The sequence below is a fragment of the Sceloporus occidentalis genome, unplaced genomic scaffold (assembly GCF_023333645.1).
Source record: "Sceloporus occidentalis isolate IW3139 unplaced genomic scaffold, rSceOcc1.0.p SCAF_3, whole genome shotgun sequence".
NCBI lineage: Eukaryota > Metazoa > Chordata > Lepidosauria > Squamata > Phrynosomatidae > Sceloporus > Sceloporus occidentalis.
Window position 1 is genome coordinate 186,638,073 of NW_028316983.1, and position 27,994 is coordinate 186,666,066.

A 27,994-nucleotide genomic window follows, 5' to 3' on the forward strand; every position below is an offset into this window, starting at 1 on the left:
AAGATACCAAGCACATAAACTATGTGACAGAGGCAAACTGGATAACAAACCCAGAGACAGAATCCTCAAAGTAGTTATACAATGCGCTCGCACCATGCGTGGATGCATTTTATGCAGCTTCGAGCCGCTCTGATAGCCTTGGCTGAAGAGCGGGATATAAATAAATAAATAAATAATAATAATAATAATAATTATGCAGAAGCTGCTTGGGGAGGAAAACAATGGTGCGTGTGTGTGCCCGTGGTGCATGCACACCGCTCCGCCCCATGCACACGCCCCTTTATTTCCTATGGGGCTTGAGCATAGGCGGATTTTCCCTTATGCGGGGGGATTTGGAACGGGTCCCCTGCGAAAGGAGAGGGCCCACTGTATCTCAATATGTAGTCAGTGTTCAATACGTTCATGAATTCATGAACACCGTGTCCTAAATTCTGTGGATTAGTTCTAATTAGAGGAGATCCACTGAATCAACTGTTGAATGGTAAATCACCACATAGGTGAATCTCAGGCGGGATACAGACGGGCAAAAAGGGGTGTGTTCATGATGTCATGAAGGTAGAGCCTTCAGACGGCCCTTACCTGAATGCCGCCATGAACACGCTGCCCGCACGCCCCAAGCGGGAAGAAGCGGCATTAAAAAGGTGCTGCTTTTCCCCGCTTCTTTTCTGTATGATGCGCAGCTGCGCAGCTCCATCTGTAAGCTGCTGCACCGGTATGCCAAAATTGTTACGCTGCTAATTTAAGTTGCCCATTTAAAAGCTTCGTGTCTGCTGCGTCACATAATGAGTTGGGGTCCTGGAACGTGCGCAGTTTGCAGTCAGGCTTTAATTGCAGCGTCAGCTGCCATGCAGGTGTGGAAGCTGCAGCACAGCTGCAGTGCATTTTAAGACTCGTAACCCTAACCCTAACCCTAGAGCAACATGTACGCATGCGCTGCTAGAATTGGGGAAAGTTTGGAATTTAAAGTGAACCCCTACACACATTCCTGTGCCATTTTCACCTAACAATAAAAACCCCTAAAACTTTAAATATTTACATATGTACAAGGGAGGTGATGGGGGATGGCAGGGGGACAGCGGTGGCAGCGGCGACAGCTGTGGCTGTGCATTGCAGATTCAGCAAGAGCACGGGGACCAAAGGAGAGGAGGCATCCATGATGCTGGTGACATTGGCAACGTGCAAGCGGACAAGGATGCCAACACCAGCTGATCACCAGCTGGCAGGAGACCACTATTGTTCTTGGGCAGGGCGAGGGAAAAAGTTTTAAAGGGGCTTGGGCGCTTTAAATGTGCACATAGGCTTTCTGCCGCCGGTGCTGAGCGCCGCAGCTGTGCAGCTGCGCATCCGCCAGCCGGCAAAAGAAAAAAAAAGCCCCGTTTTTGGCCGCCCGTGCAGAAGCTGCCTCTCTCTTTGCAGCGTCCTCCGAGGTGGCGGTTTGGAAACTGTGGGTCAGAAACGGCCCCAGGTGAGGCGTCTTCACTGCCCCCCATGTGGAAGCCCCAACACCTGAGCCACGCCCCCGGGGTGGGCGGTCTGGAGGCTCCGTATTCAGCAGGATACACCTCCAAGACGTCTTCCCCTGCCCGTCTGTATCCCGCCTCAGTGATTAAATGAGTTTACTCAAGTTAGGACTAACATTAGAATTTAGGACTGTGTATTTTTGCTGAGTACTTCACCGATCCACCAAATAAGGAACATGCAGGCACAGCCTTGACATCTGCCTTATCTGCATTGTTGCGGTTGTTGTGTGCCTTCAAGTTGTTTCTCACTTATGGTGACCCTAAAGTGAACCTATCATGGGCTTTTCTTGGCAAGATTTGTTCAGAGGAGGTTCTGCCATTGCCAAAATCTGAAGTAAATTTAGGTGGTGCATACATGTAATGGGGACTGATGATGTGGAATGATGGGAGGGAGGTAACACGAAGATGTTTCTTTAAGCAGTGGACATGTTAAAGGTGTAACAATACATTTAACAACAGGTGGCATGAGGTGCGGTGTGTGCGCGCACTAAGTGATGAGTTGCCTGTGTCAGCCATTATAATACTGCACAGAGGCTGCAGAATTTAAAAGATGCAAACCCTGACCTCTGCCTTCAGCCATGGGACTAAGGAACAATGGGAGTTGCCCCTTCTGCTTGCCAAGAAGAACATCACACCAAGAGGATGACCAGCCTTGGCCTCTTCAGGGACAAAAAAAGCAGCTGCAAGTAACTTGTTTCCACTTCCTCTGCCAGAAGGAACAATCCCACTACAAGAGGTTCTGTGATTTAAGATCTAAAGAAAAGCATATTTTTGCTTAACGGTTAGTCAAAGGTTTTGTTTGGGGAGGAGGGTATCCTTGTTGTTGCTATCTGTTGTAAAACTTGGGTGATCATTCTCAGTCAAAGGCAGGAATAAATTTAATTAGTCTTCATAATCTCCAAAACAATTAGTATTCTACAGACTAAAAAATACAGAAAGGACTTTCCTACCCTTTCAGGTCAGATAAGCAGATTTCTATAGTATACTGCCATTAAACTCAGTTTACACCACAGGCACCCCAGCCCCAAATCTATTTCCCAGGCCGCTGGATATCCTCCAGACATCTGAGCGAATGTCAGCATTACTGCCAAAACTCCCCTTCCCAAGTTTAAATGCGATGTAGGTGGTAATTTTCAAAGGGAATTGCAGCTGGGGACTGCAACGATTAACCTCTTCTTCTCCACACAGTGTAACGCTGCCCATCTCCTTTGCATAACAGTTATATTCAGGAGGGGAAATCCCACTAGTTCTAACAGAAGTGAGATTCCCCCACCGATATGAAATGAAAGCAATTATCTTGCATAATAGAAAGAGCAATAAGAGGGCCAACAGAGCAGCAACAGCGACAGATGTTGAGGAAGAATGAGAGAAAAGGTGTGCCTATGCTCTCCTAGGAGCTTATCACATGGAGAGCAAACTGGTAAAATCCCATGCAGAAACTGGATTTTAAAATCTGGGTGTTGTCTGTCAGATGCGTTGGTATGAAAGAGAAATAACGCAAAAATAATCCAAATAGAAAGCTCCTTTGTACTTTCGGAATTTAGCAAAAGTAAAAAGGAGCTGGTTTTAACGACTTTACGTTCGGATTATTTTCATGTTATTTTTCATTCATGCAAACTTTGTCTGAAAAACATCCTGCAAATGTGAGTTTTTTCAACTTTCTGTTCGGATTAAGCCCGAACATTGTCTGAAAAACGTTTTCAGTTTAAATTTAGTTTCTGCATGGGATTCGTCCCATGTGATAAACTTCCTAGAAGGTTGAACAACCTGAGAAAGAGGTCCTTCTCCAGGTATTCCAAGTATCTGTTAGGTGTGTGTGGTACAGCTCCTTCTAATCTTTGTGTGTCTCTTTGCTTTACAAGCATTGTGGCACACAGAGAGGTGGTTGTTATTTTAGGTATTTTCACTTTCTTTGCATATATGTGCATTGGGATTAGGAGGAAATGATACAAATCCTCACAACACAGATATGCAACCTCAGAAACTGCAGAATAGAAAAAGGGTAAGAAGGGCCACCTTCCATCCCCTCTGCTTCTTCCCCTTTCTCCTTCCAAATTCCCTCTGTTTCTTCTGTGCTACCTAGTCCTTCCTCCATCCTTCCCCTTTTTCTGATCCAAACCCCTCAAACCTAGGTGTTCCTTCCTTCCAGCTTCTACCTCCTTCCTAATCTTCTCTTTCTTTGTTTCCTTTGCTGTACCATCTCTGTCCTGCACCCTTGCCTTCTTTCACCACTCATTTAGCATCTTGACTCTCACCTCAAGAATTGTGCCTTTCATTTTATTTTGAATGTAACCTATGGGGGTAATGATGACTGATGAATGGGAGCAACTGACTAATTAAATTTTGGAATAATCTCAGAGGACACTGGGGAATTATGTGGAGGTGATTCCATGATCCAGTCTTTGCTTGATTGGCATCAGTGGTCAGTCAAATTTTTGAAACTCCATTTTGCTGCAAAAGTTGACAATTGTAAGAGTGCACAAACGGTGTCATTAAAAAACACTAGCTATTCCTTCCATGTGCATTTTTGCACACTTGTGTGTGGTCACTGCTGATTTCTTTTAACTGAAGCGAAACTATTTATTGAGCTTCCACACTGATTTATGATGATATAGGGCTGAGAGCCAGCTGGTGTAGTAGTTTGAGTGCTGGACTAGGATTCTGGAGACCAGGTTTCGATTCCCAGCTCGCCCTTTATACCCACTGGGTGACCTTGGGCAAGTCACATGCTCTCAGCCTCAGGGGAAGGCAATGGTAAACCACCTCTGAACAAATCTTGCCAAAAAAAAACCCCTCAACGGACAACCCTTAGGGTTGCCATAACTCAAAGGCAAACAACAACAACTAGTAATGGGCTTTACCTTGAACAAAATTGGTATATTTTCTAGTTACAAATGTAACATCTGTTGACTGCATGCAGTCATCCCCTTAAGTATGTGGAGAATGCTCCAATTCACACATTCGGCTGGGTTGACTATTAAATGATGGCACATTCATTACAATGCATCCTTTTGAACTCTTCCCAAATTCTGTGGGTGGGTGACACAACTCCAGTAGCACATACTCCCTGCAAACAAGGGGCAGCTGTTGGCCCCTCTGACAAGTGATGGGCCCCCCAAATGCCTCTAGCCATGCTCTGGTGCCACAACAAAGTACAATTCCCAGAATTCCACAGCATTGAGCCATGACAGTTAAAGTGGTATCAAAATGGATTATTTCTGCAGTGTGAATGCAACCCGTGTCTCCAACAAGGAAGGAAAGGCTAAGCTTCCCCACCACAGAGAGACGAGTCCTCTCTGAAAATTTTCTTTTAAAATTATGTGTTGGGTTCTTTTTGTGTTTTTATATACTACGGTGGGCATCGGGTTGTCCTGTTACTCTGGATGCAAGATGGATAATTTATGATTAATGGGAAATATCAAAAATAATACAAATGAAGAAATAAGTATTGCCCCAAAGTCAAAGAAAGTGCAAAGGTAGGCTTAATGCTGGACATAAAGAAAACAAAAATAATAACCATGAAAGGATTACATAAATTCATCCTAGAAAATGAGGAAATAGAAATGAAGAAAGAGAAGTCAGAAAGGGCCTGAAGGCACACAACAACAAAGCAAAAAGAGAGGAAGACCGCATGCCAACTAGACAGAGTCAATTAGAGAGGTCAGGGGTCTGAAATTATAGGACCTGAGCACAGCAGGGGAGGACAGGGGGGTCTTGGAGCAGAGTGACCAGATGTCCTCCTTTTCCAGAACCTGTCCTACTACATTTCAACCTTTGGTCCAGGTGGAATTTTTAAATGTCCTCCATTTGAACCATGACTAAGGCTGCATCTGGGAGTTGTAGTTTTGGGAGACATTAGGCCATCTCTGTCAAAGAGCTCTGGGGCCACAAAAACCTACAAATCCCAGGGTTATCCCATGGCAGTTAAAGTAGTGTCAGATTGGATTATTTCTGCAGCGTGGCTGCAACCACTTATATTTATATATTTAAAGCTTTTCTTTGGTCGTGTCCCACATTTCCCCTGGCATGTCCTACATTTTTGCGGGAGCCAGGTCCTCCATTGTGGTTATGGGGACATCTGGCCATCCTGTTCTTGGAGATGTCTCATCCATAGGGTTGCCATGAGTTGGGGGCAACTGGAGGGCAGCTAACAACAACAACCACCACTAATGGTGTCACTAAGGGGATGTCTGGGGTGCGAACTACACCAGGTGACATCCTAAGCGGGGGATGACACCACTGTCCCTCAAACATCTGCCTTTGGGCAGAAACAGGCCATGTGTCCCTTTAAAATGCTGAAAAGATGGGGTGAATGGGGCTAGACTTAGTGGGAAGAGACAGGAGTGGCCCCTGTTTTTAATGTTACTTTTAAAACATCACATGTTTATCTTTAAAAACATCACATGTTCAGGGAAGTCAAAGGGAAGGCAGTGAGAGGGTGAAAGAGAGATGAAAAGGAAGGAAAGGAAATGGAAAGGTATTTAGGAAGACGAGAAAAGGGGATGAGAAAAACTGAACGATAAGTGAGGTAGGATGAATAGGAGAGTAGGCAGTGTGGTAAGGTAATACAGAATTTAAAAAGCTTAGTGATAGAGTTAATAAGTTTAAATACATAGGTAAGGGGAAACGTATGGATTGTTATGTTATGGTACCGGGTAACGCATGGGACTGTTATGGGGTAATGTATGGGAGGGTAGCTGCAATAGCTCTGAATGGTATTTTATTTGTATGTTCTGTAGAAGATCTGTCTGTGTTTTATGAGTGAAGTTGAAGGCTTTCATGGCCGGTATTCATAGTTTTTTGTGGACCTTTTGGGCTCTGAAGATGCCAGCCACAGCTGCTGGTGAAATGTCAGGAATAAACTCTTCTAGAACATGGCCACAAAACAACTCTGTTTTATGTTAATACCATTTAATAATAATAGATATATTTTTAAAAATCACATTTTACTCGCAACTTTTCACTCTGACCCCCTGGAAACTACGCAGGCCTGCCTACTATCTCAAGGCATCTGGTCTTGTCATTTACAGGTAGCCTTGGGCAGGTGTTGTTTTATGCCTCACAAGTGTTACACTGGCACTGAGTGGCAGATGGGCATTAAGAGCGAGGAGCCAGCTGAGGGCAAAGCAGCCTCCCTGAAAGGGTGGGATGGGAGGGGGCCAGGGAAGGTGAAGCTGGGCTGACCCCCAGAGTGACCCCCCTAGGAAGAGAGGGAGGGAGGGAGGGAGGGGGGCCCTGAGCTGCTCTGCTGGAGGCCATGGCTCTGGGGAGAAAGCAAGCAGAGGCTCACCTGCTCCTGGCTCCTGGGCGTCCAGAGCGGGGCTGCTGCGGGGCTGAGTCCTGGCTGAGGCAGCCTCCCTCCAGGGAGAGCAGGAGGGCCAGAGCCCAGCCCAGGGCCTTCCAGCAGGGCCCCTCCATGGCTGGCCAAGCGAGCAGAGCCCCAAGCCCTCCTCCTCCTCCTCCTCCTCCTCCTCCTCTGCGCCTTCTCTCCAGCCCAGCTCTCCTCCTGACGCCAGAAGAGCCAAGAGCAGAACTCTCCTTCTCCTTCCAAAGTTCCCTCCCTCCCTGCCTCCTCTCCCCACGCCCACCGCCCAAGCCTCCCCTCGCCTGGCCTTGCCTTCTCCCCCCCCCCCACTTTCCCTCAGGGCTGGTGGGGGCCACAGGGCCAGACCCAGGGCAGGGCCAGAGGCACCCCCTCCTCTTCTTGCCCTGCAACGTTTCAGCCTCCTCTCAGGAGGGACTCCCAGTCAGAGGTCCTCCTTGCTGAGCAGGAAGGACTAAGAGGCATGGATGGACATTGATGTTCCCAAAGGTCTTTCCTTTAGAGCAGGGCTAAGAAGCATTACATTCCCAAAGGTCCTCCCTTTTGTGTAGGACTAAGAAGCATGGATTGACATTTATGTCCCAAACTGTCCTCCATTTTGAGCAGGACTACAAAGCACGGATTGGTAGTGATATTCCCAAAGGTCCTCCATTTTGAGCAGGACTAAGAAGCATGAGTTCATATTTGTAAGTGTGTTTTTAGCTCAGGGTGACCAAGAGTCCTCCTTTTCCAGGACACATCCTACTACATTTCAACCTTCTGTCCAGGAAGGATTCCAAAGTGTTCTCCATTTTGAGCATGGCTAAGAAGCATTAATTTATATTTATATGAGTGTTTTGCCTTTGTTCAGTCACGTCCTATCCTACATTTTTTCTTGAATGTCCTACATTTTGCGGTGCCTTGTCCTCCTTGGTGGCTGTGACCATCTGGTCACCCTGTCCTACCCACAGAGGACAAGGCACTGCAAAACGGAAGGGATTCCAGAAAAATGGAGGGCATGCCTACAGAAAAGTTCGAAACATCAATTAATGCTTCTTAGTCATGCTCAAAAAGAGGACATTTTGGAAGCTTTCCTGGACTGAAGGTTGAAAGGTAGGACAGGTCCTGGAAAAGAAGGACACCTGATCACCCTGGATTAAGAGCCCCAGGGGAGAGGTTTGACAGAGGAAAGGGCTCATTGGAGTTTCATCTTCCCTCTCTTCCCAAAATGGAGGACATTTTGGGTTTATCCCAGACTTCTGCCAACATAAGGTTAAAATGTTGGACATGTCCAGGAAAAGGAAAACATCTGGTCACCCTGGGCTAAGAGCCCCAGCAGAGAGGTTTGGCAGGAGAAAGGGCTGAGTGGAGCCTCGTCTTCTCTCCTGGACATAAGGTTGAAATGTAGGACATGTCTGGGAAAAGGGAGATGTCAGGTCACCCTATGGAGGAAGGCAAGACGTCCAAATGACTTCATGGTGGCATTCCTTTGGGAACTGACCCCAACACTCCTTGCGCCCTACGTGCGAATGACAGTCTTATGGGTATGGCCAGCTTTGCACACACTTGTGTCTTGTGCCAGAGACCTAGTTCAACTGGTGGGAAGAAGGGATGTGAAGAAATGAAGGCATTGCCTCCCGCTATTAAGAAGTCTGTCCCCCAAATAGAATTTCTTTTTGGACCCCAAATTTATTGCATGGCAGTAACTTAACCCTTGAGCATTTGGAAATGCAATGTAGGCACCCAAAGAAAAGGGAGAGGCAAAGCTAACCAAAGGAATAGGAACACCACAAATGGAAGAATTCTTCTAAGTCTGGATGATTTTTCAGTCTCCGTTTTTCACTGCAGTGCTAGGAATTTGGAGAGTAAAGGGGGGGGGGAATCAAGGAGGGGGCAAAATTCTTTTGGGAGGCAATGCTCTTATTTTAACACCCTCCAGTAGCTACAACCCGGGACACGTGCACCATTTTTGAGCGAGCCATGAGTGAGAAAATCTGCTTTCCCCCTCCTCACATCCACACTATTTCCCCCCCCCCAACCCCCCTTTCTTTCCATTCAACTGAGAACTGGATGAGCCGTCCTCTTTTTCCAGGAACACTATTAGGCAAGAGGAGGAAGCGCATCCAAAAAACAGAGTTTAATAAATGAAGCCTGCATTATTTTATGAAGTCAGGCCTCACGAACAGAAGGGGAGACACATCACCCTCCTAATCTACAGCAGAACTGGATTTGTCACAATACTCCCACCCTGTACCTATGGCAATAAAATCTTACTTGTTAGTTAGGACATCAGGGGGTGCACATACACTGTAGAAATAATGCAGTTTGACACTTTAATAGTCATGGCCCCATCCTACAGAATCCTGAGATTTGCAGAATTGTGAAGCATCAGCTTTCTTTGACAGAAAAGGCTAAGGACCTTTTAAAACTACAGATCTTAAGAATTCGTTGGATGGAACTACTGCACTTAAAGTGGTGTCAAACTGCATTACATCTACAGTGTACATGCACCCAGAGAGGACCAAACTATCCCTGTATGAAAGTACTCACCCCAGAAATAGTGGTTGGTTGGATGCAAGCTCCTGTGAACTGTAGTGTGATTATGATGGGGGAAGAAGCTGCATATGTTTCAGTATAAAACACTGGATTATTATACTTGAACTGATTCTTCCTTCTTCAAACTATTAAAAAAAAAACCCTATTTCTGTCATTTGTAACAGTAGATGGGTAGGCATGCTTAAATATAACTGAAGAAACTTCAAATAAAAGCAGACATGGTTCATGTCTTAGAAGTATGAAGAAATATTCCTTCAAGCGTGAGAAGGAAAGACAACAATTACATGATAATATTTTCACTTCCCCTTTCCTTTTTACGTTTTAATATACTGCAGTATATTTTCAGTACCAGCAATTTGTGGTTATGAATAGATTTTATGAGGAGCATAACTCAAACTGCATCTTTAAATTCACATTTTTAAATGTTTTAAAAATAAAATGTGTTTATTATTATTTTTAAAGGAAGTTAAAAGGCTCCACTATGAACAAAGAAAAGCAGCTTCCACCTACAAACAGACTAAGTGTGCAGTCTGATATTTCTGCACTTGGAGATATGTCCCACTGAATTTGGTGATGCTTGTTCCCAGGTAAATAGCTACATGACTGTAATTAAACTTATACAAGTACTGCAGAGGCAGAGGAGAAGGCACAGAAAAGAAAAATGGTAATAACAACAGATCTTGTATGATCAAAGGCAATACATGGTAAAGGTAATAACACCCTTTGGGAGGTATTAAATTTAAGCACACTCTGCACATGCAAAGTGACATGTACTAATAGTATACTAGAGCAAATCACATTAAGCCTGGCTAATATAATTTAAGCATTTCATGGCATAGTGGTTTAATTGATGGACTACTACTCTGGAGACCAAAGTTTGATTCCTAGCTCAGCCATGAAACCCACTGGGTGACCTTGAACAAGTCACACTCTCTCAGCCTCAGAGGAAGGCAATGGAAAACCTGCTCTGAACAAACCATGTCAAGAAAACCCCTTGATAGGATCACCTTAGGATTGCCATAAGTCAGAAACGACTTGAGGGCACACAAATACACAACACAAAAGTAACCATATGTTTTCTCTGGCAGTGTTTCTATTTCTTTAACAAGTACATGCATGTGCTAGGTTGACAGAAGAACACACAGATTTGAATAAAATTTGAGCATGGTTTTATATATATTCACACACACACAACTACTGGGAAATACCATGAGCAGGTGACTTATCAATCTGCTCAATCTGCTGCCCAGTTACCAACTCAACAGAAGATAAGCAACTGCTAGATCCTAGTTCTTTCTTATCATCGTCCTTAAAAAGCTGGGCTTGGATTGGACAGCCCTTAAAATATAGGTCACCTTCAAACAGAGCACTGCCCTTGGTAACATAGGACCTGTCACTGTTTGAGTGAGAGAGTTTCAATTTCATTTGGGATACAGCTGAGAGGAAATTAAACCTGCCTTTCACCCCAAACAGGATTGGGAAAAATGGTATCTGTAAACAAGTTTCTACTTGATATAACTGTTATGTCATGTACTTTTGATGTAAAATGTTGTTTAACTTAATGCATACATTGAGATAATTTATGTGTATTCGAGATAGCAAGGTAAGGAGGAAATAGAAAGCTGAGAATGAATGATGAGTGGTGGAATGTCTGAGTGCAGGTCTACACTTGTCAACATACTCTGGGGTGTCCCTGAAGTATTCTAGCTCCAAATCCCCCCCCCCACTGAATTTGCCCCTTACCTGCTCTATTTTGCTGCCGTGTTTCAGCTCTTGCAATGAGTGACTCTTGCCCACAGCACTGGTGCCAAGCATCCCACAGGGACTGTGAGTGAAAAGGCAGCCACTACTGTCACTATGAAGAGAGCCAAATACTGCAGCAAAAGATGAGTAATTTGACTGCAGGTTAGGGGATGAAAGCTCCGAATTGAGTGTGGGTGTTGTGAAGACAGTCCATACCTGAGTCAGAGGGCTCATTCACACTATGAAGTAACCCGGTGTGGAAACCGGGTCATTCCCAAGGCATTTATACTTGCACTGAGTGTACTCAGTGCAGTTTGCAGAGGGGCTGCCTCGAAACCCACTTGGTATATTCAATACCAATTTTTTTTCTGCATCTTTGAAAAGATGTGGATCACCACAAATGAGAATGTGCTGTTGATTTGATTCAGTGCATTCTGAACCGATTCTTACAAAATAGGGAGGGGTTATGTAAAGAGGGGAGGAACATGCACATCCTTCCTGGGCTTGCCAATGAAGACACTGGCTCCATAAATATAGCCAGTATTTCCACCACTACCTCCATTTAACATCAGAAGGCTTAGCACCAGAAGGCTTATTTATACATTTATACACTTTTTGTGTTCAGATTTGAACTGCCCGTGACAACAGAAGCAGAGTCACATCACCAACAGTGAAAGCAGAAGTGGAATGATGAAGATGTGCATCACTTCAGTGGCATTTTTAAAAAATAAGAACGACTGAATGCATTCGAAATGGAGGCTCTATTTTAAATCAATACGATGGTAGTGTGAATAGCAGTAGAGTTAAAATGCCACGGAGAGATTTGATTGTGGTAAACGTATTGGGAACTTTGATTCAGTATCGCATCGCCACGGAGATTCGGAACTCCTTGCTGCAAAAACATAAGTGTGAATGCACCCACAGTTTTAACCTTGAGTTGTATAAACAGGAGGCACCAAGATGCAGGGATGGGGATATAATTTGGGGATAAATCACTCATGTAGGCAAGGCCAAAAAGGGTTTAGATAAGGTTGGTAAATGACAGTTGTGGTGACAATTGGTATAGTCAGTTAGGGAAATTAGTTAAAGGAGTGAGTGAATGAGGAATAGGGTTAAGAGAGTCAAACAACCCTTTACTATATAATTAAATAGTTGCCATAATTGCTGTGAGAGAAAGAAGGACATTTTGCATTTTGCCAGGGATTTTCTCTTGTTCTTTGCAGATGTTGGGCGGTACATCAACCTCTAAGTATCAAATACATTCCTCAGATGCTTATATCATGCAGGAGGAACCTCTGGCTTAGATTGTGCTAAATCAATGTAGTGAACACTTTACTTCTAAAATGCTACAGTGGTCTGCAGCAAATTTTAACTAAAACTTGAAAAAGTAAAACAAATAATAATAATAATAATAATAATAATGTTTATTTATATACCGCTTTTCCAAATTAGATCAAATAGACCTGGAGTAGATAAGAAAGGATGTATCAGGAGTTCGTGCATTTACATAACCTTAAAATAAATGTGGGTTAGACATTCCCACACCCAGTAGGAAGAAAAGAAATTGATTTGGTAAGTACTGTCCAGGAGAAACATCAACCTATAGGGAACTTTGGGATATTTGTGTGTAGTTTCATCCAGTGATGGAAGATTCTACATTATGCTATTATTATTATTATTATTATTATTATTATTATTATTATTATTATTATTATTATTATTATTATTCCCTCTGTGACTGATATCAGCTCTGGAAGTGGGATGATTTGCTCTGTTGCTTGTTCTCCTGTGTTGTGGTCTTGTTCTTGCCTTTTGCAGTTGATTGAAGAATAAGAGTATGTTCTGGGATCCAATCCCATATTTCATAGGGCAAACTACAGGTTCTTTGGGTGCAGCTTTTTTTTATAGCACCCATTCTTTTTAGTTTAAGAACTCCTTTCTTGCAAGACTAATTTTTCCACTTGGTGACTGAATGTACTTCCAAGATTGATTTATGCTTCAAAGTCCAATCCTGCTCCACACTTTGGTTACACACCAGAAGAAGATAAAATGTTCATTCTCCCTTATTCAGCTGCTGGGCAGATCTGGGGTGGTGCTCCATTCCTACTGTTAGTTACATAAATTACATAGTTGTATATGATTTTGCAGGACAAAATTGCTCTGAACCTCCTTGCCCAAAATCCTAGACAGAAGATGAATTATTGAGGTATGATTTATCAAACACAGAGGATAGTGCTGTGTATTTAATGAATGAGAAGGCAGGTAACCGGGCTTTAACATAGTCAGTTGCTACTTCTAGATGATGCTGAGTAGGACAAACATTTTCTTGTATTGGTGGATTTAGAGGCTTGAAAGTAACAATATCCCTTCCCCCTCATGATTTGACTGGAGCTATCAAAAAGACAATAAGCTGATTATATAAAATAATACTGATAATAATACTGACTTGATTGAGGCTTCATGTGATACAGTAGAGACCCAGTGATCCCTTCTTACTGCCGCTGAGTGATGGCTGGCCTGGATATGATGGGAACTCTTTCATGAATTAATAAACTGAGGACTCTGTGCTATCCAAAATAGGTGCAATCATTGATCTATGGCTAGTGGAGAGAGAAGGAAATTGCTACTTTTGGGAACATCTTATTGTGAAGGAAAAGCTGCTTTCCACGTCTGACACAGAGACCACAGAGGCTTAAATATACCCATATGGCAAAAATACAGAAGCACACCACATGTGTAATGCCTTTTGGTTTGCTTGCTTTCATTTCTGTACAACTGAATAATTGAACAGATTTCTTGCTTTAACTGGAATGATATTCTTCCAGGAGGGATCTACAGAAGACACTTACACATTTGTTCTAATTTACAGTGACAGACTTGGATTCGAAGTGACCCTGTTTCTCCCTTGCTACAGAAGGGCTGCGGAAGGGCCCCAGATTGGACCTCCAGTTTCATGTGTGATAAGGCCCAGAGGCATAGTTCCACTTCTCTTCATAGTACAAGAAAATCTTTGATTAGAGTTTGGAATAGGTATAAGAGAAGACTCTTACCAAAAATGGGGTGGTGGATTTCCCCCCATGAGGCTTTTTTCAGAAGAGAAATGATCAAAGGTAAGAGATGGTATAGATATGAAGATATTCTGGAATTAAAAGATGACAATTGGGTAGTTAAACCAAGAGAGAAATTAAACTAAGAAGGCTGGAATGTTACGTGGTTTGCTCACAGGCAACTACAGGAAAGATTTAAAATTGATCAAAAAATATATGGTTTTCAATCAAGAGGAGAAAATTCAAATTTAGAAGAAATTCTAATGAAAGTAATAAGTTGATTGGGAAAATGTATAGTATATTATTGGAATATGACACCGAAGAAGAAGTAGTAAAGGATCAAATGGTTAAATGGGCAAAACATATTGGTCACCCTATCCTAATGTCGCAATGGGAAAAGGTTTGAAGAAATGGATTTGTTTTCACCACCTCTCAAAATTTGAGAGAAAACTTCTACAAAATGTTTTATCAATGGTACCTTACGCCAGAGAAAATAGCAAAAATTTACAAAGTTAAAAACGATATGTGTTGGAAATGTAAGAAGGAAGTTGGCGCATTTTATCACTGCTGGTGGACATGTAAATGGGCAAAATGTTACTGGGCAATGATAAATGATTCTATTGAAGAAATGTTAAAGATTAAACTGCAAGCAAAGCCAGAACTTTATCTATTGGGGATATTTGGTGATGAGGTTGGAGCTAAATATCAAAAATTTTTATTTTATATGATCTCTTTTGCTCGTGTATGTTTTGCGCAAAAATTGAAATGTAAAGATATCCCACTGAAAGAAGACTGGATGTTAAATTTATACGAGGGAATAGAGATGGATAAACTTACGCAAGCATTAAGAGATGAATCGAAAGGATATTCCTCAGAAGAATGGGATGCAGTGATTGAATTTCTGGAATTAAAGTGGGGGGAAATGGCAACTCTTAATTTACATTAATATGATTAGAGATTGGATCTATGAATTTAGTTATAAATGTAAGAAAGTCATGATAGAGAATATTGATAGGAAGGAAGTCGGTTTTATGTTTGTGAGTGTGAATGCAGGAAGAGAAGAACAAAGTAAAAAGAAATAGAGATGATTTAGCTTAGAGAAGATTTGTGAAGAATGAATGTGATATTGTATATGTAGGTATGTATAAACATATAGAGATACTTGTCTATGTATTGTTTTGTATTGGCGATGTATGATGTAGAATGTAATGTGTTTGTTTTTAATAATAAAATATTTAATTTTAAAAAAAGAAATATTTGCAAGGGCAACCACTGATGCTTTTTCCATGGAGCTTACTGGTTTGTGGCATGTTCTGCTACTGCTGATTTTTCGGGCTGGCCCAGTCTGCAGTGTCTCTCATGTTCCTTACATTCCTCATAGAAATGTAAACTTTTAGCTCTGCTCAAAATGGAGGACATGACCAAATAAAAAGCTGAAAACACTCAGAAAAATGTTAACTCGTGTTTCTTTGTCCTGCTCAAAATGCAAGACTTTGGAATTCCTCCAGCTGGACAGAAACATGAAATGGAGAACATGTCCAGGGTGACCAGATGTCCTAAATGCAAAAGAGGATAATGCATCATAAAATGTAGGACATTCAAGGAAAATGTAGGGCATGACCAAATAAAAAGCTAAAAAACCTTATAGAAATGTAACCTCATGCTTCTCCGTCCTGCTTAACATGGAGGACATTCCCAATAAATAAAAACACTCATAGATACTCAAATCCATGCTTCTTAGTCCTGCTCAAAATGGAGGACATTTTGGAATTCCTCCAGGACAGAAGGTTGAAATGTAGGACATGTCCAGGGTCACCAGATGTCCCCGCTGCCAAGGAGGACAAGGCTCAGTAAAATGTAGGGCATTGAAGCAAAAGGCAGGACCTTACCAAATAAAAAGCTAAAAGCACTAATACAGCCAGCCCTCCTTATCCACGTGTTATCGAGTTTGGTTTTATATAAATTTTGGGTGCCAAGCGATCAAAAATCATGACCCCTGACTGACCCCATCACAGCCGCCATTATCCCAAAAGCGAGCTGACCACATAGCCAGGCAGCCTAGCAAGGCATGGCTTTAGAAAAAGGTAGAATTCAAACCTTTCAGAACTAGTTTTGGGAGTCACCATTCGAGTTTCGCCGGTGACACAAGAGAATGAGGACAAAAGAAGTTTGCCTCGCCTATTGATGGCATTAAGTGCTCAGCCATCTACATAGTATTCTTCTCCCAAAGAAGTAGCAGACCCCTTTTGTGTATCCATTGTTTAACTTTAGAACAAGTGCTCTATATTAATGGTACTCAAAGGGCTCCTTCACACTATGAAATAACCCAGTGTGGAAATCGGGTTATTTCCATGGCATTCATACTTGCACGATGTGCACTTGGTTCAGTTTGCAGGGCAGCTGCCTGAAAACCCACTTACCTCAGTATATTCAATACCAGGGTTTTTTATGCATGTTTTGAAAAGATGCAGATCACTGCAAATGAGAATGTGCTTTTGATTTGATTCGGGGCACTCTGAACCAATTCTTCCAAAACAGGAAGGGAGGGATTACAGGCAGAGGGGCAGAACATACACATCCCACCTGGTCTTGCCAGTGAAGTCACTGGCTCCAAAAATTCAGTCAGCATTTCCACCACTGCCTCCATTTCCCTCGGCTTAGCATCGAAAGGCTTACTGATACATTTGTACACTTTTTGTGTTCGAATTCGAACTACCCAAGATAACGGAAGCAGAGTCACATCACCAACAGTGAAAGCGGAAATGGAATAATGAAGATGTCCATCATTTGATTGACATTAAAAACAATAACCCAAGAACGACTGAATGTGTTTTAAATGGAGGCTCCATTTTAAATTGATATGATGGCAGTGTGAAACAATATGGTGAAAATGCCACGGAGAGATTCAATCACAGTAAATGTAGTGGGAACTTTGATTCAGTACTGCATTGCCACATATTCTGATCTCCTCAATACAAAAACATAAGTGTGAATGAGCCTAAAGCGGTGGTTTAGGCATCAGTGTCAATTCCTTAGTCATTGGCTACCAGTCCCTGGTGAATTTCCAGGAGATAAAGAAGCAACTGTAGTAAATACGCACAGTTTTGATTCTGGTCCTTGACACAATGGGAGAAAAAAAACTGCTGGGTCTCGCACTTCATATAAGATGAGAAACACTGCTCTACATCACAACAGAACTAAGGAGGTATAATATGATACATGTGAGCCAGCATGGTGTTGTGGTTTCAGTATTGGACTAGATCTATAGCAGACCTGGGTTTGAATCCCCGCTCACCCATGGAAACCCACTGGGTGACCTTGGGCAAACCACACTCTCTCAGCCTCAGACGAAGGCAAAGACAATCCTCCTCTGAATAAATCTTGCCAAGAAAACCCCGTGAAAGCCCCTTACCCACCCAATTTATCAGCATGTAATGGGCATGAAAGATCTATAGGCAGATTGATGTATATATGCATCTCACAGCACAAACACCACAATGAAGGAAAAAATATATAACTTGACTGCAGTATGACAGCCTGTGCAGAGAGGGAGAGGGACAGACAGATGTCACACCATCAGAGGTTTGGGAAAGGATGGAAAAATTTCCCCAGGAAAATAAAGCATTGGGTTTTGTTGTTGTTGTCATCGTCGTTTTACAATCACATCACTGGTGAACAGCCTGGTGCTCCCATGCTTACCTTTGAGCCAAGCTTTGAGTGGTTTCTGGAAGATGGACTGAAAGGTTTCCACAAAGCTCTTGAAGTGGTTTGTAATGTGTTCAAATGTCACAGGCGTTGAAGCCAACTGATGTGCAGGGAACCTCTGCTTCAACATTTCCTTTTCTATCTCACTCTAGTCCTGGCAGGAGAGAAGCACATTTTACAAGCTCCGAATGTTGCCTGCTTTGTGTTCTTGTGTATCCACACTTCAGCTACAGCATGGGAGCTACTTAGCCATGGACTTAATCCACTGGGTTTCTGTTACATTTAAGAACCTGAAACTAAGTGGGAGAGACCAGTTGCACAAATTCTTCCTCAATTGGGTTCGGGGGAGATGATCAGGTGGGAAAGATCCAGATGACATACAGAATCAAACTATTGGTCCATCTAGCTCAGCTTTGTCTCACTTACAATGGCTAGCATCCTGTTGATGAAATATGCAAATGTAATTCCACCTTATGCTTGCCTATGTAACGTTTTGTGTAGATAGGTATTCCCTTGTTCCATCTACAATGACCAAAGTCATAATTCAAAATGACTTTAATAGATTAGAAAGCTAACCCAAAGCTAACAACATTAATTTCAGTATCGAGAAATTTAAGGTACTGTACTTGGACAGAAAAAAATGAAATGCATAGATATAGGATGGGGACACCTGGCTTAACAAGAGTACATGTGAAAGGGATCTAGGATTCCAAGTAGACCACAAGCTGAACAGGAGTCAATAGTGTGATGAGGCCAATGAGATCTTAGGCTGCATCAATAGAAGTATAGTGTCTAGAATGATCAAGGAATCTAATGGGACCACTATATTCTGCTTCGGTCAGGTCTCACCTGGAATGCTGTGTCCAATTCTGGACACCACAATTCAGAAAGGTTGTTGAGAAACTGGAGCGTGTCCAGAGGAGGGCAACTAAAATAGTGATGGATCTGGAAACCATGCCCTATGAGGAGAGACTCAGGGAGCTGGGTATGTTTAGCCTGGAGAAGGTTAAGAAGTGATATGATAACCTTGTTTAAATATTTGAAGGGATGTCATATTAAGGAGGGAGCAAGCTTGTTTTCTGCTGCTCCAGAGAACAGGACCCGGAACAGTGGATGCAAGCTACAGGAAAAGAGATACCAGCTCAACATTAGGAGGAACGTCCTGACAGTAATGGCTGTTTAACAGTGAAAAATGCTTTCTCAGAGAGTGGTGGACTCTCCTTCTTTAGAGGTCTTTAAACAGAAGCCGGACGGCCATCTGTCAGGGATGCTTTGATTGAGAGTTCCTGCATGGCAGAGGGTTGGACTGGATGACCCTGTGGAAGACCATCCTAGTATTCTATTTTTTAAACAATTTAAACTTTATTGAAAAAAGACAAAAAAACATACATTCATCAAATACAATCAAATTAAAACCATAAAGACATTACGAAAAGAGAGAAAAAGCAAATCTATATATCCATAAAGCTTACATACTACCACTCAACACTACTCGCTTATAACCTACCATCATTATAAATCTACTTATTCCTTTCCAAGTCTTCTTATTTCAGACATTCACTCTTCCATATCTTCCTTCCTACCTACCAGCTTTGTCTCTAATTTGTCAATATGTGGCTATCTTATCTTTGAAATACGAAGATTTAATTTCTTTATCCAAATCTAACTTGATGATTATCTATTATTTATCTATATTATCTTTCAGATCCACCTTAAAGTAGAAGGACTTGGAGTTTATACAGAATAAAATTTAATAACTGCTGTTTTACCCCATTCTGCATCAAAGAACTTGATTACCTTCCTCCATTGGTACAGCACTTTTGTGTCAAGATCATTTCTCAAAGTTACGACTTGTAACTTGAGGTGTCAAACTAATTAACTTGCTTGTGTGTGAACAAAGTAAAATTTAGGCAAAGGTATATTAAGGAACAATTTAGATACAATAAAGCTAACATAACAACAATAAAAATTTAAAACGAAAATCAGAATCAACTGCCAAATAGAGCATCTTATATTTCCCTTAAATCCTTTAAGCTTGGAAATTAGCAATTGAAATTAGATTGGTGGCCGGCAACCTGAAATTCGAAATTTAGAATTTGAAATTTGAAACCGAATTTTTGAAATTTGTAATTTCAAGGTTGAAATTGATGTTTAAGACTGGAGTCTTAATCAGAATCTGGATTTTCAGTAGCTCCCATTTTTGCTTCCTTATACCTCCTTTTGGCCCTTTCCCCCTTTGCCTTTTATCCTTTATATTTAGCATTTTTCTATCTTCGTTTAAATTCTGTTTCTCAAGATGTCAGCAAAGAAAGTTACATTTCAGTTACCAAATACTACTCAGCAAAGACCTTCAAGCGAATCAGTGGCTAAAACAGCTGAACCAAATGAAACAATGATGGAAGAAATTAGAAGAATGCTACAAGAAACAAACGCTGAAATCCAGAGATCTAGAGAAGAAATAAAATTAGAATTCAAGAAGGAACTGAGAGGGGTATCATCTAGATTGGATAAAATTGATGGTGATATAAATCTAATTAATGGGAAAGTTGAGAAATTGGAAGAAGATGTGAAGAAAATAGAACAGAAGGTGGAAACTCTGAGTAAGGACCAACAGGAGGATCGTGAGGCAATCTTAAGACTACAGATGAAACAAAGAGAAAATTCCTTGAGACTACGTGGTCTCCCTGAATGAAAAGGTGAAATTTTGGCTAAATTTATTAATGAATCAGAAACTCTTTTCCATTGGGAAATAAATCAAATTCACAGGGTAGAGTCCCACATAGCAAAAACCAAGAATCTCTCAAGAGATGTGGTAATTTATTTTGTCCGAAAACAAATCAAAGAGTTAATTCTTCAACAAAGTTATAAATCAAAACTTCTAACTGAGGGCAAAGAGATCAGAGTCATGACAGAGATTCCTGGGGGCATTTTGAAGAAAAGGAAGGAGTACAGTTTCCTGATAGAACAGTTGAAATCTTGGGGAATCACTTATAGATAGGAAGAAATTGAAGGCGTGTCAATAAATTGGAAGAAAAGAAAAGAAAGACTGAATTCGATCGAAAAGTCAAGACATTTTTTAATCGAATTGAATAATAACCTGGAGAAGACGAATAAGGATGAAGCAGGTGGAGGGAGTGGAGAGGTGAGGGAGGAGGACAGATCAAGAGGGGGGAACAGATACAAGAAAAAGAAAAGTCTGAGAAGAACTATTAAGAATTAATATTACTTTTAGTTAAATTGAATTGTGTGACTTTGTGGCTATCTCTTCTTCTACTAATGTGAGATCGAGTTGGATCGACTTAATATAAACTACATAGTCTCAATAAAATTATATCGAGAGAAGTACTGCTGAACCTTTCTTATTTGAGTCAATCAAAGGTAATAGAATGAAGATATTTTCATGGAATGTAAAAGGATTAAACTCACCACAGAAAAGGAAAAGAGTGTTCCTGCTATTAGAAAAAAATAATTTGGGCATTGTTTGTTTGCAGGAATCACACATAAAACTGAAAGATACTAGACTAATCAAAAATAGTAAATTAGGTAAGGAATTTATTAGTTCAATAAATAAAAGTAAAAAAGGAGTGATCACCTACGTACGAAATTTTCTAGAACCTAAAGAGATCTTTAAAGATGAAAATGGGCATTATTTAGGCATAGAGGTAGATTGGAGTGGGAAAAAGATTATAATTGTAAACGTTTATGGCCCACAAGAAAATAAGAGCACCTTTTATAATAAAGTGTAGAGGAAAATCTAAGAATTTGAATATGAACACAGGATAATAGCAGAAGACTTCAACGGTGTTATAGAACCCAAGCTAGATAAAACCTCACAAAATAAAAAAAATTGGAGAAAATCAAGATAAACTGCCCAGGAGTTTCTTTCAATTACTAGACAATTTTTCATTGACGGAAGTCTGGAGACAACTTTATAACGAGGAGAAAGTTTATACATTTTTTTCTGAGAGACATGAATCTCTATCAAGGATTGATTTCTTTTTGACATCAAAATGGTTGATTAAATAAATCAGAGGAATGGAAGTATTAAATAGAGAAATCTCCGATCACAATCTCTTATTATTAAATTTGAGGGAACCAGCTAAAAAACTTAAATGGAAATTAAATGATGACCTTCTTACAAATAAAGATGTAATAAATAAAGGGAAGGAAATTATTAAATTCTTCTTTAAAGAGAATGCGAACAAAGAAACCAAATTATCAGTGGTGTGGGATGTAGGGAAGGCAGTGTTAAGAGGTTTTTTTACACAACAAAATATAATATATCAGAGACAAAAAAAAAGATTGACTCTTCTAAGTACTACATTGAGAGATAAAGAGGAAGAGTTAAAGAAACATCCCCAAAGCAAAAAAGTGCAGAAAGAAATTAAAATGCTACAAAAGCAATTATAAATAGAAGCTACTACTGAACTAGAAAAGAAATTGAAAGCAACAAAACAGAAGAATTTTGAGCAGGCAAATAAATCAGGAAAATGGTTAGCCCATAAATTAAGAAAGGAAAAAGAGAAAAAAATAATAAATAAAATTTAAAAAGGGGAACAGGTGGTTACACAACAAAAAGAAATAGAGGAAGTTTTTGTGGAATTCTATGAAAAACTATATAAGAAACAAGAAATAGAAAAAACAAAAATTACCAAATACGTGTCCAATAATGATATAGAAACTCTCTCCCAAGCGCAACAAGAAAACTTGAACCAATTGATAACCAAGAAGGAGATAAGGGAAGCAATACATCACATTAAGATGAGGAAAGCCCCGGAGAATGATGGTTTAAATGCGTTGTTTTATAAGACATTTGCGGAGGAATTGATAGACCCCTTACAACAGGTGATGAATGAGGCATTAAAAGGAAATCTACCAGATTCGTGGAAGGAAGCCGAAATTATTTTAATCCAGAAAGAAGGGAAAGATATACAGGACCCATCAAATTATAGGCTGATGTCACTCCTCAACAATGATTATAAGATTTTTACAACTATCCTATCCAAGAGATTAAAAAATATTCTAAAAGAGACAATAGACAAAGATCAAAGAGGCTTTTTGCCTAATCGTTATATGAGGGAAAATATAAGAATTGTACTTGATATTCTGGAATATTATGAACACCATAATAACAAAAAATTAGGAATGCTTTTTATAGATCTAGAAAAGGCCTTCAATTCGGTGACATTAGTGGAACTATTTGGGGAAATAAAAGCTGGGGAAAATTTTATAAATTGGATCAGGAAAATTTACAATAATCAGAAAGCTCAAATCAGGATTAATGGGGAAAGAACAAAATTTATCAAAATTCAAAGAGGAACTAGGCAGGGTTGCCCACTTTCACCCTTGCTATTCCTGTTGATTATGGAACCCTTAATAAAGGAAGTAAAGACAAATGATAATTTAAGAGGGGCGAGGATTAAAAAACACGATTACAAAATTAGAGCATTTGCCGATGATGCTGTTTTAATAATAGAAGACCCCCAAGAAAATGTTGAAGAAGTTTTAAAAGTGATAGATATTTTTGGAGCGATATCAGGATGTAAAATTAATAAAGACAAATCTGTTATTATAACAAAAAAAATACGAAAGAGTGAAGAGAAAGAGTTAGAAGAAAAAGTGGGAATGAGAATTGTGAAGAAAACTAAATACTTGGGAGTTCAAATTACAAAAAAATCGGCAGAACTATTTGAAAATAATTATAAGCCCTTATGGGCAAAGATAAGGAAAGATTTAATGAATTGGAACAGACTAAATTTATCTATAATGGGAAGAGTGTCAGTAATAAAAATGAATGTTTTGCCGAGGATATTGTTTTTATTCCAAATGATCCCTATAATAACCACACTTAAATATTTAAAGAATGGCACAATTTATTTGGAGGGGAAGAAAACCAAACCTGCGGTTTAGTATGGATAAAAGAATGGGTTACTTTATCTGATGAAAGTTTGTTAGATCTGGAAGGAGATGGTACAAATTGGGGGTGGCATGCTCATTTGGCATATGATAAACAAAATAAAAACTATTTTAATCACCTTACTGTAGTGGTTTACATATGCAATAACATTACGTTTAAAATCACCCTCTTGAGCTACCAGCTTTGGAACCTCTTCTTGATGAGAAAAAGTGAGTGAAAATACTAACCTACCAAGTGTCATAGGAACGTATTGTAGGCTATTCCTGTTGCACTTACGCCCTGAAAAGAAATAAAAGTAGTTACATCCCTAAAGACTAATAAATGACCAGGCATCCCCAATACAGCAGAATAAACAGTCAAACTAACATATTTATGAGGCCATTGCTACGTTCTGCTTGGAATGACTAAAGTATTTAAAGTGACTAACCAAAAATAACAGGAAACACTGTCATGCCTTTATATAGAAAATTTTCTTGATTGTATTTTAAAATCCCTTTCCAGTAGATCTTGCTTTCAGCAGACTTGTGTCCTTTTGGACGGCAACAATACATTTGTTACTTCTATGGTAGCAAAATTTGGTTTAGCTGCTAGCAAGATTAGAATTAACTTTCTTGATCGGAATGACGGCTAGATCCATTCTAGTTTTATGGTTTTATTATTTTATCATTTATGATGTATTATTGGTTTTTTGTTGATGGATCTCTTTTACTAACTTTACCATGTTGTTTTTGGTGATTTTTATGCTTTGGTGTTTTAACATTGTTTTTGTATTTACTGTTTGGATATATTTTATATTGTGGCGGCTTTTAGTTTTTAACAATAAACTTCTATTCTATTCTATTCTTACTCACTTTAGATGGCAAATTTGTCTGTATAGCAAAAGGGAGGGAGATTGATACTGTATTTAACTGTAAGATGTGAGCTTATATCAACCAGCAGCTGCCTCAGTTATTCTTCTCCACCCTTTAGAGACATACAAGAAGCCAAGCAGAACAATTTTTCCACATGTGTGCTTCTCTTTAGGTTTGTAAAGGATCCATGTGATGGTGCAGAAGAAAATGTAAATTTTGCTTCATTATTATGCTTGTGTTTGTTTTTTTAATTATTGTTTTGTATAAGCAGTGTTAAGTCCACATCCTTTTGTATGGCCAAGATGGAAACTAGCCGACATTCAGTCACAAAACTCCTACTCATTAAGAAATCTAGAATTAAGAGTAGAATAATGTATTTGATGGGCCTGACTAAAACATTATATAGTACTTAACAGGGTTTCACATTCTGCAAATACCCTGCTTTTATTTATTCATTCATTTATTTTGTTTTTGAGGTGGTTGTTCAGGGAAGAAAAAGATATAACTTGGTGTGGGAGGGTTGAGCTAGCTTTTACTAGCTAAGGTTGACATCGGTGGTGGGCTCATTTTAATTTTTTTAAAATTTTATATATGTATTTATATATACTATTGAATTGTTGTGTTCTTTCAAATCATTTATGACTTATGGTGACCCTAAGGGGACCCTATCATGTACAGTGTTCCTATTATATTACTTTTAATAATAGTCAGTAGCCTTAAGTGTAAGGAAGAGGCAGAAAAGATGAAATAAACAGAACTTTACAACACAATTTGTTCATTGTGCTCAAATGGCAAAGGGTGGGTCAGAGACGAAGAATTCTTGGCTGTCTTTTATATGTGGAACTCCTTTTTTTTTCCTTGGAGTTTTCCCAGTATCTTTGTCTAAATGTTTTCTGCATGTAGTGCAAATCTCTTCTGTTGGAGCTGACTGCTAAACTATCAAGGGCATCTTCATCATCAACAACAGCATTAATGATTTACAGTATGCAAAATTAAAAGCTTCTAGGATAGTTTGCAAATTTTAAGTACAGCAGAGCTCTAATATCGAAAGATTTGTTTTTGGCACATACTGCTCTTTGGAAAAATGTCACAGACATTTTTTAATGTATGTTGGCAAGGCTTTCATTTATAAAATTAGGAGGTGAGACAACCATCCACAATCCCAGATTTGATGGGGTTAAGTCATATGTCTTTTGAGACAGACACCAGAGTGATGAGATGCATATGACAGATCTTGTAGTTGCTTTGTGACATTCTTGACTTACGGTGATCCTAAGGCAAACCTAACATGGGGTTTTCTTGCCAAAAATTGTTCAGAGGTAGTTTGCCATTGCCTTCCCATGAGGCTGAGAGCATGCTACTTGGTCAAGTTCCCTCAGTGGGCTTCAAGGCCAAGCTGGGAATGGAACCCTGGTCTCCAGAGTTATAGTTCTTCCAGGGGGAAGAAGCAGCTGCTGGTTCTACTGCTGCTTGGACCTCTGCCTTCCAAGTGCCTTCTAAGAAGCAGAGCCCTCTCTTCAGTTCATCTGGTGCCATCTGGCCATGGAGGGAGAGAATGGCCCAGCTCCATCAGGCCTGGCCTGAGCTAAGAAGAAGAGCCCTCCCTTCAGTCCATCTGCCTTGGTCCAGGCCTCAGAGAGAGAGAAGAACTGCCGGACCTGTTCCTCTTCCCCACCACCATTCCCTTCTCCTTTTGTGTCGTGTCTTTTTAGATTGTAAGCCTGAGGGCAGGCAACCGTCTAATTAAAATAATAATTGTAAGCTGCTCTGAAAGCCTTTAGGCCTGAAGGGCAGGGTATAAATACGTCAATAAATAAGTAAATAAATAAATAACAGCCCAAGACTAAAACCACTATGCTGCACTGACTTGCTAATATCTCTTTAATAGTGGTTTAAATTATGGAGTTTTGTTGTTGTTGTTGTTGTTGTGTCTTCAAGTTGTTCCCAATTTATAGGCAAACTTTATGCAACCCTATTGTGGTTTTCTTGGCAAGATTTGATCAGAGGGGGGTTGCCTTTGCCTTCCTTTGAGGCTGACAGAATGTGACTTGCCCAAGGTCCCGAGTGGGTTTCATGGTCAAGCAGGGGTTTGAACCATGGTCTCCAAAGTTGTAGTCCCGTTCTCAAACAACGACACCATGCTGTCTCTCATGGAGGTCTCGTTGTTGCTAACTGCTCTCGAATCAACTCCGACTCATGGTGACTTTGTGAATGAGACATCTTCAAGCCCCTCTGTTCTCCACTACTCTGCTTAGGTACTGTAGATTCAGGCACATGACTTCCCGAACTGAATCTATTCATCTGGCATTCAGTCTTCCTCTCTTTTTACTACTCTCTACTTTTCCTAACATTATTGTCTTTTACAATGAGTTATGCCTTCTCATGATGTGGCCAAAGTATGTCAGCCTCAATTTGATCATTTTGGCTTCCAGGGAGATTTCTGGTTCAATCTGTTCATCTTTTTGACTGTCTGAGGTATCCTCAGCACTCTTCTCCAGCACCACATCTCAAATGAGTTGATTCTCTTCTTATCTACTTTCTTCACTGTCCAGTTCTCACACCCAAACATGGCGATGGCTGTATTGAAAAGGTGTCTGCAATGAATAGGTTGTTGGCCTCATAAAATTCTATCAGATGGGCTCCTGCTTCATTTCTTATATGTAGGCTGAATCTTCCTACTGTTTTTGATCCTTCTTTGCTGCCATAGATTGCCAAGAAGATCAGCATTTCCTAATCCTCCCTTTCCTAGGTAGAGGTTGTTGCCTTTTGTGGCACTTAGCACATGATCTCATGAATTCCACAACTCATCATCAGAGAGTCTTAAATGATGCATAAGTTACCTCAAGAAAAGTCAGTGGTTTGACAGCATGTAAGGTCACTTGCTTTTGTAGCAGAGGATACCTCTAAAAATGCATTAATATGTATATATTAATGTGTTTTGGGAGTGAATCATAGCCTGAGAAAGTAACTTATACTTTTTGATTTCAACTCCCAGAATTCCTCAACCAACTTGTCTACTAATTATCATGGGATTTTGGAAGCTGTAGTTCAAAAGTAAAATTCTCAAGATCTGAGTCAGTCTTGGCTCAATTTAAGTCTTGCATAGCTTGCAAATTTCTATTTGCACTGTAAAAAAAACAGCGACAACCCTGAAACTCTATTCAATAGGGCTAGGAATGATAAATGAATTGCTTTTATTATGTTCTTGAGTACAAGCCTGGAGTATATATTGCTGCCATAAATGGCAAACAATCTTTGGATAGCAATCATATGGACTTCATTACTCAGATTGAAGTCTTTTGCTTCTCTCTTTCCTTTTGTCAATTAGCTTACTAAACCCACATTTAAACAAG

At 40.3% G+C, this 27,994-nt stretch overlaps 1 protein-coding gene across 1 annotated transcript in view; it reads right to left on the reverse strand.

Moving 5' to 3' along the window:
* The window catches only part of EMILIN2 (elastin microfibril interfacer 2), a 53,459-nt gene extending 46,451 nt beyond the window's left edge, over positions 1-7,008 (reverse strand). The window contains exon 1 of the mRNA XM_089517126.1: positions 6,811-7,008. Within this exon, the coding sequence (XP_089373252.1) occupies positions 6,811-6,938 (128 nt within the window). The 5' untranslated portion in view covers positions 6,939-7,008. The remainder of the gene's footprint in view (positions 1-6,810) is intronic.
* Positions 7,009-27,994: the final 20,986 nt, after the last annotated feature.